Source organism: Mus caroli, chromosome 8, assembly GCF_900094665.2.
Source record: "Mus caroli chromosome 8, CAROLI_EIJ_v1.1, whole genome shotgun sequence".
Taxonomy (NCBI): Eukaryota; Metazoa; Chordata; class Mammalia; order Rodentia; family Muridae; genus Mus; species Mus caroli.
In genome coordinates, this window is record NC_034577.1 from 16,820,306 (window position 1) to 16,833,194 (window position 12,889).

At 40.3% G+C, this 12,889-nt stretch overlaps 1 protein-coding gene and 1 pseudogene across 1 annotated transcript in view; both read left to right on the forward strand.

The window, feature by feature from the left end:
- Window positions 1-12,889, forward strand: part of LOC110300151 (phosphatidylinositol 3,4,5-trisphosphate 3-phosphatase TPTE2-like) — an 82,157-nt gene that overhangs the window by 13,373 nt on the left and 55,895 nt on the right. The window contains exons 3-8 of the mRNA XM_021170221.2: window positions 1,484-1,537; window positions 2,575-2,625; window positions 6,844-6,891; window positions 8,489-8,542; window positions 9,782-9,832; window positions 11,843-11,896. Coding sequence (XP_021025880.1) covers window positions 1,484-1,537; window positions 2,575-2,625; window positions 6,844-6,891; window positions 8,489-8,542; window positions 9,782-9,832; window positions 11,843-11,896 — 312 coding nt within the window. The remainder of the gene's footprint in view (window positions 1-1,483; window positions 1,538-2,574; window positions 2,626-6,843; window positions 6,892-8,488; window positions 8,543-9,781; window positions 9,833-11,842; window positions 11,897-12,889) is intronic.
- On the forward strand, window positions 2,735-3,023 carry LOC110299633 (annotated as a pseudogene).

Genomic DNA, 12,889 nt, shown 5'->3' on the forward strand with positions numbered 1-12,889 from the left:
CTCTGTATAGCCCTGGCTGTCCTGGAACTCACTTTGTAGACCAAGCTGACCTCGAACTCAGAAATCTGCCTGCCTCTGCCTCCCGAGTGCTGGGATGGCTAGGCTCAATCTTTTTGAGGGCCTCTTCTTTTTTCCCCAGGATTTGCATTCCTTGGCATGTGGATTCACCCTCCATGCCTCTGTCTCAATTTGTAGTTAGCATTCTTCCCATGGGTGACTTATTTTAAAGTGTCCATCTCTATACAGATACCATTCATTAAGACAGTTTATTAGTGCAGTCTCATCTCATAAGTGTTTATGCTTGAAATGACTGTCTCCAGATAATGACAGGGATTAGGACATCACAATTTAGTTTTGGTGACAGCATTCAAAATGAGGAGAAATCTACTTGGGATAAGGGCAGNGGTAACAATCAAAGGTGGGCTGTGGAGCTCCAACTGAAAAGATAGGTACTAAAATTGTCCCTAATCCACAAAAAAACTGGGCTGGGATGATGACCCCAGAAAAATGTACCATCATTTTAGAGTGAGCTGTTAAACTCTGATGGGCAGAAAAGACACAAGTAGTCTGTGAAAATGAGCATGTGATGAGAATTCAGAATCAGAATTTGGGCAAGGTCAAGGTAATGTGTACTGAAGTAAATTTGAAATAATATCACTGCAAAAGGCACTTTTTCATTCATTCATTAATTTATTTATTCATTTTACATCCCCATCACAGCCCCCTTTCCCTCCTCTTCTCCTAGTCCCACCATCTCACCCCTTTCCTCCCACTCCTCCCTTAGACAAGGGGAGCCCCCTCCCTCCCNTGGGTACCACTCTGCTCTGGCAAGTAGCATCAGGAATAAGCACATCCTCTCCCACTGAGGCCAGGCAAGGCAGCCCAGCTAGGGGAACGGCACCCCAAGGCAGGCAACAGAGTCAGAGACAGCCCCTGCTCCAAACGCTAGGAGACCCACATGAAGACCAAATTGCACATCTGCTACATATGTCATTTTGATTTNCATTTCCCTGATNACTAAGGACACTGAACAGTTTTTTAAGTGCTTCTCAGTCATTAGAGATTCCTCTGTTGGCAAAAAGCCCATACACATTTGCACTAAGTTAATAGTTAAGTCTAGACATACTGCTGTTTTCACGGGCATAAGATAATCTTCTGTCAGTTTTGTTTAGTTTTTGACAGTCTTACTCTGTAGTCATGTACCCTGTGCTTGCCTTGTAGGCTGGCCTTGAGCTCTTGGCAGTTTCCCTGCCTCAGCCTCCTTATTGCTGAGACTATGAGGCTTGATACCTGGCCAGATACCATAACATACAAAGGCATGTTCCTAATCAGAATGCCATACCACATTCAAATAACAATCTGCATATGGGTGTTTAAAGATCAACCAGCTAATGTTTAGAGTAACTGTAGTTTATTTTTTAACCTAAAAAAGTACGTAAAAAATATGTTTTGTGAATGATACTGTACTTTTATAATCCCTTAGTTTGTCATATCCAGATGAAATAAAATCAAATTATGCGGACCCCATCAGTACAAAGTGAGTTAAAAATATATTTATACATGCATAAATATGTGACTATGTATATGCGTATATAAATTTATATAATGACGTGCACACTACACAAACATTGACCAGTAAAAGACAAAAGTTGACCTTAAATGAAGGTTGAACAGGACATAAGTTTCTCACCCCCTAAAGCGTAAGGAATGCTGAAGGAGAGTGGATAGAGAGAATGTGACGAAGGGCGTGTGTGCTGTGCAGCCTAATCGTCAGGGTATGACGTGATGACATCACAGCCGCTGTCATCGCCTGCCTTGAGTCTGCATGAGTCTGTGCCTGATAACAGTCATTCGTGGCAGGTGCAGGGGAAGAAGGGCTGTGAGGGCCTGTGTTGTCTGTCGATGGCTGCTAGAAAAGGAGTCATGGCCATTGTCCACAGTTTGTGTGGCCACAGGGGAGAAGCCTAGTACCCCGTTGGCTAGTCCCATACCCATGCCCACGTGGGTGGCCCTGATTAAACTCAATGTGTCACAGAACAAAAGCAAAGAGACATAGAAGTGGTAAGGGGCTTATCTGGAGAGAAGCACTTGGAGGGATGGAAACGGGAAAAGAGATGAGAGACCAGAATGCACTCTATACATATAGGGCACAGTCAAAGAATAAACCTAACTTAGAAAACAAAACAGAGAAGCTGGAGTCTATAAAGGTCTACCCTCAGTTATACATGTGACAAAAACCAAGTGCTTACTTGCTATGTCTGTATAAATCACTCTCAGTGAGATGCTTTGGATGGGGAGATGTCAGGATTTCTCACCCTAAATAACAACCAATACATTGGACATGTTCTTATTTATTAAATAAGACACTAACAGTGTAGACTGAAGAGAGAGAGATTTCTAAGTTCTCCTGCGGTGGGAGGCTGGCACGCCCACCGTTAGATTAGTTGGAGCCACTGCCTTCCATCTACAGCTACTTCATTCTATCTCACAGGGAAGAAAGGAACGCCAGGGTTGAAAGTCAGAAGGCAGAGTCATATGCACTTTTTACTGACTATGTGCTTTTCAATAATTTAGAACATATACAAATGATTCGTCAGTATACAACCCTGGGGGAGCTTCGAGCAGGTGAGTGAACTGAATTAAAAACATACACCCAGCAGTTTGTGTGGTGGTGCTAGGTGGTGCAGTCTGGTGACAGATCCAGCATTGCACGTGTCTCCCACTCCATGCCTAGATGCCCAAGAGGAAGGTTAGTGGATGGAGCATCGAAGGAGGAGCCCAAGCATTGCTCCACAAGGCTGTTGGCCAAGCCCATCCCTGCCAAGGTGGATGTGAAGCTGAAAAAGGCCACAGGAAAGGATACATCATCAGACAAAAAAAAGTGCAGACAAAAGGGAAAAGGGGAGCAAAGGGCAGATAGGCTGAAGTGGCTGACCAGCAAACCACACATCTGCCTGCAGAAAATGGAGCCGGAAAACCAGAGTCCAAATTCCAAAGAAGAGAAAGAAGCCGGGTCCCACTGAGCCTCCATCACATCTGTCAGTGGTCCCTGCCTCCCTTCTTGTACAACCCAAAGGAATATTTTTATCAACTATTTTGTAAATTCGAGTTTTTTTTTAATAACTCTAAAAACATTTTTACAAGGTGAGGGAATCCTACCTCATCCTTTTTGTATGTGTGTGTAAATGGTTTGTTTTTAAGTGGTTAAATCATTTGTTGGTTGTTTATTTTTTGGAACAATCAGAAAACATCAGGATACTGAATCAGGAGAGGCTGTGACCGTCTCGGGGGTCACCATAATATTCCACAGAAGGGGCTAATTGTATATCCTAGAGTACAAAGCATACTAAATGGCAGTTTGGTTTCTTAGTCCTGCATTCATGTCTGGAATAGTTTCAGTTCTATCTAGTTCCGTGTTTCTAGTAGAACCATTTGGTAAGAAAGCCAGTCCTTGGCCCTTGCCCTGTCAGAACTGTGATGTCTGTGGTCGTGGCAGTCCATTTTCCTAACAGTTGTGGTAATGTGCTGTGAAAGATGGAAGTCCTGAGTCTGTTCTGTGTGTGGCATAAACCTGTGAGTCGGTGGAGCTGAGGATTCCAGGCATTTGGTTGTTAGGAGAGGTCTTAGGGAAACTTGCTGAGTTTGAGGCTGGAACATCACTGGAATAAGTTAAAGAGAAACAATACGTAGCTCTTCATTGGGTCCATGAATGCAATATGTGACTCTTGAGATTTTGGTTATGTGTGTTAAAATTGCAATGTCTGTGTACTCTGCTCCTTGAACCAATAAAATCTCAGTTGTGAAAAAGTAAAAAAAAAAAATGCCACCCATATGTATGCTTACATATATACACATGTAAATACATGTATGTTCATACACAGATCTATAAGCTTCTAGCAACATGTTTTCATATATATGTATACATATATATTTTTCATATAAATATACTTTTATATAGACATGTTTCAAGTATATACATATCTACATATACATATATATGAAAACACACACAATCCCCACAAAAACCATGGAAGAAGTTGAGATTTGACAAAACTACTTCAAGAATATCTTTGACATCATCATGACTTTTAAGCTGTTTCTAACTAGTCACATTGTATGACTTGCAGTTGACTGAATTTATTTTGAACCAAACCGAGGAAGAAAGGATGCAGACAATCTGTCACCTTAAGTAGTGGCCAAACCCTTAGAAAGCATTCAGAGTTCCTTTAAGAGACCAGGCGAGTGTGAGCTAGGACAGGAGAAAATCTGATTGGGAGAAAAGAGGAAGCAAAGACAGACAGAAACAGATAGACAGACAGATAGGCACATACACACAGAGACAGAGACAAAGAGGAGACAGAGAGACAAAGACAGACAGACACACACAGTCAGAGATACAAAAAGAGGAGGGGGGGGGAGAGACCCAGTGTTCCAGACCTCCCCTATCATTTTGCAGAGAGATCTCTGTCAGAATAGCAGGTACTTAGCTATAATTCATGCAGGAAACACCGCATGATTGGTAGAAGTAATGCTATAATAAAGGCTCTTGGTAATCATAAATTGAGACAAGAAGGTGGTTTCTGTACAATCTGCAGGTGAAATCCAAGAGAAGTACAATGGAGAAAGACTATTACACTTCGAGATTAAAGTAACCATTACTCACATTCTTCTCCAGTTTTACAGATTTGAGATCTTCAAATAAATCTCAGGCTCAAATTCATGACATATACACGAACATCTCAATATTAGGTTATTGAGTTGTAGAACAATTGTTACTATATAAATGTAATTTTAGAATTATATGTAAAACTTTTAATGTAAAAGAAAGCTTAGACTTATAATTCATGTATGATCATGTATTTTTGTATTCCTTTAGCCCACATGCAGGTACATCACTATCAATGATATTTGATGGAATCACCATATAAAATGCAAACGAAGACCTATATCAATGTATTTATATGTTCACACTTCTCCAATATGCTTGCACACATACAAACCCAAGTATTAAGGTAGAGCAGACACACATACCCACAAACAAGAGCCGCTTTGATCACCATGTCCTTCCTATCACCTCTTAACTCGGTTGAAAGTTCGAGCAATCACTAGCTAACTAAGGCCTAAGGAAATTTTCTGCTGGGTTGAATGAAGGGAAGAGAAATCAAGGAGGGACTGGCAGAAGACAGGGGTCATGCTATGGACAAACATTCAACAAAAATGATTAGAGGTAATGGTAATGGGAATGGACCTTAGATGTCCCCTGGCAGGGCACTGCCATCACAGAAGGCTGGCATCCTAAGCCCTGCCTACTGTACCACAGATGGAGCCCCTTCCTCAGATTCTATAGATACTTCATCTTCACCTCATATTTTCACCATAAATGAAACTAAGGAAGACTTAAAACCTGTAGGAAGAACAAGCGTCTATAAACTATAGCTAGATTTTAAATAAATCCCATTTTAAAAAATCCTGCTAGATGTTGGAATTAATAGTTGCCTAAATATAGGTGAGTTGCTGTTTTTACAGCCCTACAAGACTCATTATCACCACATAGAAATAACCTCTCTTCTAATATAAAAATACCAAATTTGAATTGGCAATATGCATGGATATTTAAAACTCATTCAGTGCATGACTCAGAACTCACAGAATTAATGTAGTTATCTGATTCCAGAAGCTATTTGTATTTATACCTGGTACTTGACTATACTTTTGCATACTTTAGCTCACACATGAATGAATTGTGAAGGTCAAGTTACACATTAATTTCAGACAGCACACACACTTACATGTAAACACTCACCTAAGGGCACATGCTTCCACGAATAAATATGTACACACATGGTACACAAAGCTTAGAGTCCTGAAAAAAAAGGGGAAGGTTCAGTTTTGTAAAATCTACTCTGCACAGTATTCTTGACAATACAGAGTATGTTTATCACTGTGTCTAAGTGTGTCTGTGGGTAACGTTCTCTCTCTCTGATCAGATTGGTTGAAAGGAGGCTAGATGATGGTTAGCATGCTTCTTCAGGTCTATATGAGAGGGGGAGGTTCTGGCTTCAACACGTTTGTATGCCGTTAGAGGGTCATAGCTAATATGAATTTAAAAGGGTCTGTGAACTTATAGTTTTTCATTATTATAATTTACTTTCAACTCTCCCATGATGACCTGGTATTATTTATCTAGGTTGGACTCTACAAGGAAATGTGTATGTGTTATAAACTAATAAAGAAAACACACATACAGCAAACACATTTATCCACAGAAACATAAAATAAAATGAGAGGTCTATCTCTTGAGTGGACCAAGAGATGAGAAAACCTTTATTAAAAAAAAAAAAAGGTAATTAACAGTAGACAGGAGCATTGTAACTCTAGGTATGAAAACAAAAACAAACAAACAAACAAAACAAAAAATGGAACTGTTGAAAGTTTAGTGTGTGCCTTGCTCTCCAATATCCGCCACCATTTAGAACTAGTGCTCCAGACCTCAGACCATCATTGTATTGGATGGGGACGCTGCCTGAGGTCTCAGCTACCTGATCCTATATCATGGTCAGGTAATTCAGCAAAGGTGGGTGAAAAGAAGGGGCTAACAGAGGGAAGATCCTTTAAGTGAGACTGAAGAGCTGAGTGCACAGAAAAGGCTAACATTCGCTAGTGTTCTGTCAGGCTTGACAGTAAAGATGCAACTGTGTGTCAGTCTTGAGTTACTTTTAGAGGAGGACTCCTTGTAACCATATAAGGCAGCATCTGTATGGGAAACATTGTATCACATTCCAAATAACGTGTCTCTGAGATGCGATTACATCTTGCCTTACTATGTCTGTTCTTACCCTTTAGCACAACCCTGTATGAACTGAATTCCTTGAGTGAAGTATCAAAAGAAATGTAAGTTATACATTAATACGTAGATAGATGTGTGTGTGTGTGTGTGTGTGTGTGTGTGTGTGTATGTATGTATGAGTATATGTGTGTGTGTACATATGTGCTTGCATACACATGTACAGACAGGATTATATCCGTGTTACTCATTGCCAAGAGCATCCACACTATCACCAGTTCCCTTTTAAAACTGTTTCTGATGTCCTCTCATGAGTATTCTTTGTCTTTTGAGTCATGTAGAAAAGAGAACAAACCATAAAGGAAAGTCTCCTTACTTCTGTTATTCGGCACCTTTAGTTCCTATGTAAAATGTTCTACTCACAAATCAAAGGAATCCTCTTTACAGCTAGGAGGAGGCAGCAATGGGCTGGGATCAGGGGTGACCACAGTACATTAGAAGGGCACCAGGAGATCCTGAATCTTTCTCTCACCCTCACCCGTCTCCAGAGCTCTGCCAAGGTGGTTCCGATGCTCCAAACATGCAATTTCCTTGGATGGAAGTTTTGCCTCAGAACTTGCTCAGCACGTGCAAGACCTCGGAACTATCGTATCCCCAGCATTGCTAAGAATAATTAAACATATATGAACACATACTTACGTGGACATCTGAACTCGCACATTTGCAAGGCACACACTAAACTTTCAACAGTTCCATTTTTTATTTTGTTTTGTTTCTTTGTTTTTGTTTTCATACCTAGAGTTACAATGCTCCTGTCTACTGCTAATTACCTTTTTTTGTAAAGGTTTTTTCATCTCTTGGTCCACTCAAGATTGATTGAGAAAGCCTTGATTGCTTGGTGCCCCCTATCCCCTTTGGCCCCTATAACCCTTCCACCTTCTCTTCTGCAATTTCCATAGCTCTAAGGGGATGAATCTAATGGAAACATCCTCTTTTAAAGCTAAATGTTTCAAGGTCTCTCTTTCCCTCTCCCCCCCCCATAGATAGATAGATAGATAGATAGATAGATAGATAGATAGATAGATAGATAGATCAAGGCAGGCATCTATGACTATAGCAGAAAGTCATTGGGAGTCATTGCATTGCTACAATCCTTCGTAGAACAGTTGTATTTGGTTTTGCCCTTGGTCCCTGAGCTATCTTGTACTTGGTCACCCAAGCAGTTTTGGGTATGGGTCCCATCTCATGAGTGGGCCTTAAATCATATCAGATAGATGTTGGTGACTCCCACAAGCTTTGTGCCATCATTGCCCTAACATATTTTACAGGCAGGACACCATTGTAAGTCAAAATGTTTGCATATGGGCTGGGGGGTTTGCATTTCTCCTTTGGTAGAGTACATAGTACCTCCCTGTACTAAGGACGCTGACATGCAGGGTGGAAGGCTCTGTGTAGGCACTAACTTGACTTCTCTGTGTTCAATGAGTTATGTAGGTGTTCTCTTCAGCAATTGGGTCTTGCTGACAGTTTATGGTTTGTAGGAAGAAAATATAAACATTTTCAAATAACAGACTTCCATGTGCGGAAATGTTAGCCAGTCTATAGTTTGTAGAATAATTTAAGTGAATTTCAGCCAGAAAGTTGAATCTTGGAAACTGCATAGCATCTGACTGTATGTTTTTCTTATATATATATATTGTCTAGCATTACCCAGGGAGAATCTGCTTTACTACGTGATAAAGAAGCTACCAGCGAACTGTGAGATGTACTAAAATGTTAAAAAATGCATCAGTAATTAGTAATGAAAATTATATGGATAGAAATACATGCTGTGTGAAGTTTCACAGGGATACATACAGCAGATGCAGCCACACACACACACACACACACACACACACACACAGAAGCAGAGATACACACAGCAAATGTAACCTTATACACAGGAGAACAGATGTAACCTTATACATATACACAGGGGCACAGATGCACACAGCAGATGTAACCTTATACACAGGGGCACAGAGAGAGACCAAGACTTGGAGAATCATAGACATGGTCCTAGCATATAAATGAGCCCTGCTATCATTTTGGACAATTTGGATAGAAGAGATAACATCTCACAGAGCCATACTTTTCTGCTCCTAGTATGTTTAACGTCAGCTAAAATGATTAGGAGAATGTCCAGGTTTAAATGTTATTACACCAAGTAAACAGGAAGAGACTCCTGTTTGGAGTGACAAAATACCAGGGAACACTTGGTGGAAAAGAATATAAATAATGAACCCATGATGTGTCCGTCGCCCTCCAGATCTCAGCTACTAGATGAAGCGGGTACCCCCAAACCAAGACTATCATATCCTGAAGGACTTTGGATCATGTCTAAGAGACCCTTTCTGGTGTGGTAAAAACAAAGGGTGAGGGTAAGAAGGTGATCGGGGGTACTTAGCAAGCAAGGTATTAGATGTGAGAGGCTGGAATAGCTGCTATGCACTAAATTAGATGTGAAATTTTTCCACCATAACTTTTATGCATTGGTTCATAGCAAGGGTCTTATTTACTTTTTAATTTTTTTCTTTTCTTTGGTGTTTGATTTTTTTGAGTCAACATCTTGCTATACAGCCCAGGCTGAATTTGATATTGTGATCCTCTGGCCTTAGCTTCTCAAAAGCAGGAGTTAGAGTGGTACATCACAACATCCAGCAACTTACCTCTTTAAACAAGACTAAAATATTTATTAAGCTATGAAACATCATTTGTAGGAAATGTGACTTATTAGACTGCAAACAGTTGTTTATGTGTGAAGTCTTGTTTTATTGCTAGGGCCTCTGCACATACTAGGCAGTTGTGTTATCCTTGAACTACAGCGCTAGCCCTATAGGTGAAAAAATCTTAAGGTTCAAATAGTTCACAGCTTGAATGGCAGTTATAATCATTAAAGTATAATTAACTTGGACTCACTTGAATCACAGAGTGTCTTATCTTTTTCTGATCCTTTAGCAAAGTTCCAAGTACACTGCAAACGCAGACGTCCGTGTCCACCAACACTCTGTAAGATATAAATTAATACTTCTTTCTCTGCTCTTCTCCCCTCTCTGCACACCGGTGGATTCTTTCCTGTATAACACACAAAGTTTGAGGTTGGGACATTTACTGTCAGGACTGTACAAGGGGGCACAGCTCTTTTGTACACTCGTTCTGTCATGCTGAGCCTCTGCATGAAACAGAGGTACAATTCTTTGTACCTTAAATTGTGGTCCGCCCCCCCAAAAAAGGAATAGACCAAAGAGGGAACCCTCTTATTCATAGTATTCACTCTTAGTTTTAGTAGCTAAAACCCACCAAAAGAGTATTAAAATGTCTGTGTATGACAGAATAGTAGAATAGTCCAGGAGTAGAGAAATACCCACTTAGAAGAAAAAAGAATGTGTGTGTGTGTGTGTGTGTGTGTGTGTGTGTGTGTGTGTGTGTAGTAACAGTGGGAAGAGGACAAAAATATTCTCAAACAGTAAAAAGAGAAGCTAGTATACTTACACCTATGTCCTTTTCTCACCCTTCATTCTCCCACACGAGGCTGGTGCCACAATCCACACCTATAATCACCTTGGAAGGACCTTCTGCCTTAGGTTTGCAATTGTTGCCATACCTGAGGGACAAAGAGAAACAACCACAATTTGGAGAAAAAGCCAACAATAGTAGATGCCCTTGAAAATAACAAAAGAGGGGGCTGGAGAGATGGCTCAGTGGTTAAGAGTACTTGGCTGCTCTTCCAGAGGACCTGAGTTCAATTCCCAGCAACCACATGGTGGCTCACAACCATCTGGAATGGGTTCTGATGCCTTCTTCTGGAGTGCATGAAGACAGAGCATTCAGATACATAAAATACACAAATAAATCCCTTTCATAAAAAAAGAAAATAATAAAAGAAGGTTTCCATAGTCTTTAGAAATTTTAAAAGGTGAGCCTGGAATAAGTACAGAAACACAAAAGACCCTCAAGGGCTAAAACAATGGTAGGCAGAAAGAGCAAAGCTAGAGGCATTCTATAGCACCTAATGCAAAAACAAATGGCAAAGCCGTAGCATGTGCCCACAGTAAAGCAGTGTAGTGTCAGCATAAAATAGCACATGGACAAGTAGTTCACATGCACACATACACACACAAAACACCCACTAACAGACACACAAATACATTGAATTTCAAGAAGTGTCAAAGCTTCAGCAGTGTAATAGAAGTAATAGAGTGGAGAAACAATGTGCAGAATGATAAGAAATGTTTCTCAACCATTCATTCGACAGACATCAATACTGAGACTATAGTAAAGACTCAAGAAATATCAAAACTCAACCAGTTTAAAAATGACAAATGAGCTGAAGTGATATACTACCCCTTGGCATAGGCATGGAGGAAATAAAGTCTACACATAATAAAGATGTTCACAGATCCATGCGTATTACCACACTTTTCTCAGTTGTTAGGCAATACATGGAGCCTAGGTATCTACCAACAGATGAGTGAACCAAGAAAATGGGATGTATGGATAAAGTATTGCTAAGCCCCAAAGAATACAATTCTTTCATTTCCAGTAAAATGAACAGAACTGGTTGACATTGTATAGCTGAGGTGAGGTAAATACTGAAAGACAAATATTTCCTAACTTCTTTTATGTGTGGGAGAAAGCAGTAGAGTTGATTTGAAAGCAGCATAGAGGTTACAAGGGCCTGAGATTACTGGGCAATGGGGTGAATGGAAGCTGGGTGGAGATGCTGAGAGCATTCTGTAACTCTGTTTAAACACCACAGCATTGCGTGTTAGTAAAAATGGCTATCAAATGCGAACCCTAAAGTAAATTCAACTGCAAAATACTATTTTTACATTGGAGCTTCTTTCAATATGAAAGAATAGTACTTAAACCTCTGTCATGTTTTTTGGTATGTTAAATTTTGACCATTTCCTATTAAATTATTAAGTTAACAAATTTATGAATGTCAAGCAGTCAATATAACTAACTGAAACAAAAAACATGTGGCATCTGACTGTATGTTTTCACATACTCCTTTAGCTCCTTATCTGATTTATCATCATCAGATTACCAGGAAGAGCAAATGAACAAATGGTAAGATCTAAATATATATATATTTTTTCTTATACATATACAGATAGACACACACACACACACAGAGATCCATACATTCCAATGTATTTGGATGCACAGAAAATAAAGATACTGAGACTTGTGGAGCTCCTTAGAAATATAAAATAGGCTGCAGAGCACCTGGGGGAGCCATCTTGAGTCCCGGATCCCTCAGAGATTAGTCTGAGCAGGTGAGAGTGCGGACTACAGAAGCTACACAGCTTCTGGGACAGGCCCTGTTTCGGGCCTTCATCTTCAGTCAGTAGGCAGGTCCGAATGCCAGATATCTGTGCACCTTCCCTGCAAGAGGAGAGCTTGCCTGCAGAGAGTACTCTGAACACTGAAACACAGGAGAGAGCTACACCCCCAGGATTGCTGACAGAGGCTAACAAAATCACAGGAGGAACAAGCTCCAACCAGAGACAACTATAACAACTAACTCCAGAGAATACCAGATGGCAAAAGGCAAACCTAAGAATCTTATGAACAAAAACCAAGACCACTCACCATCATCAGAACCCAGCACTCCCACCTCACCCAGTCCTGGGCACTCCAACACACCCAAAAAGCTAGACCTGGATTTAAAAGCATATCTCATGATGATGGTAGAGGACATCAAGAAGGGCATTAATAACTCAAAGAAATACAGGAGAACAGAGATAGAGGTAGAACTCCTTAAAGAATTACAGGAAAACACAACCAAACAGGTGATGGAATTGAACAAAACCATACAAGACCTAAAAAGGAAAGTAGACACAAAAAGGAAACCCAAAGTGAGACAACACTGGAGATAGAAACCCTAGGAAAGAAATCTTGAACCATAGATGCGAGCATGAGCAACAGAATACAAGAGATGGAAGAGAGAATCTCAGGTGCAGAAGATTCCACAGAGAACATCGGCACAACAATCAAAGAAAATGCAAAATGCAAAAAGATCCTAACTCAAAACATCCAGGAAATCCAGGACACAATGAG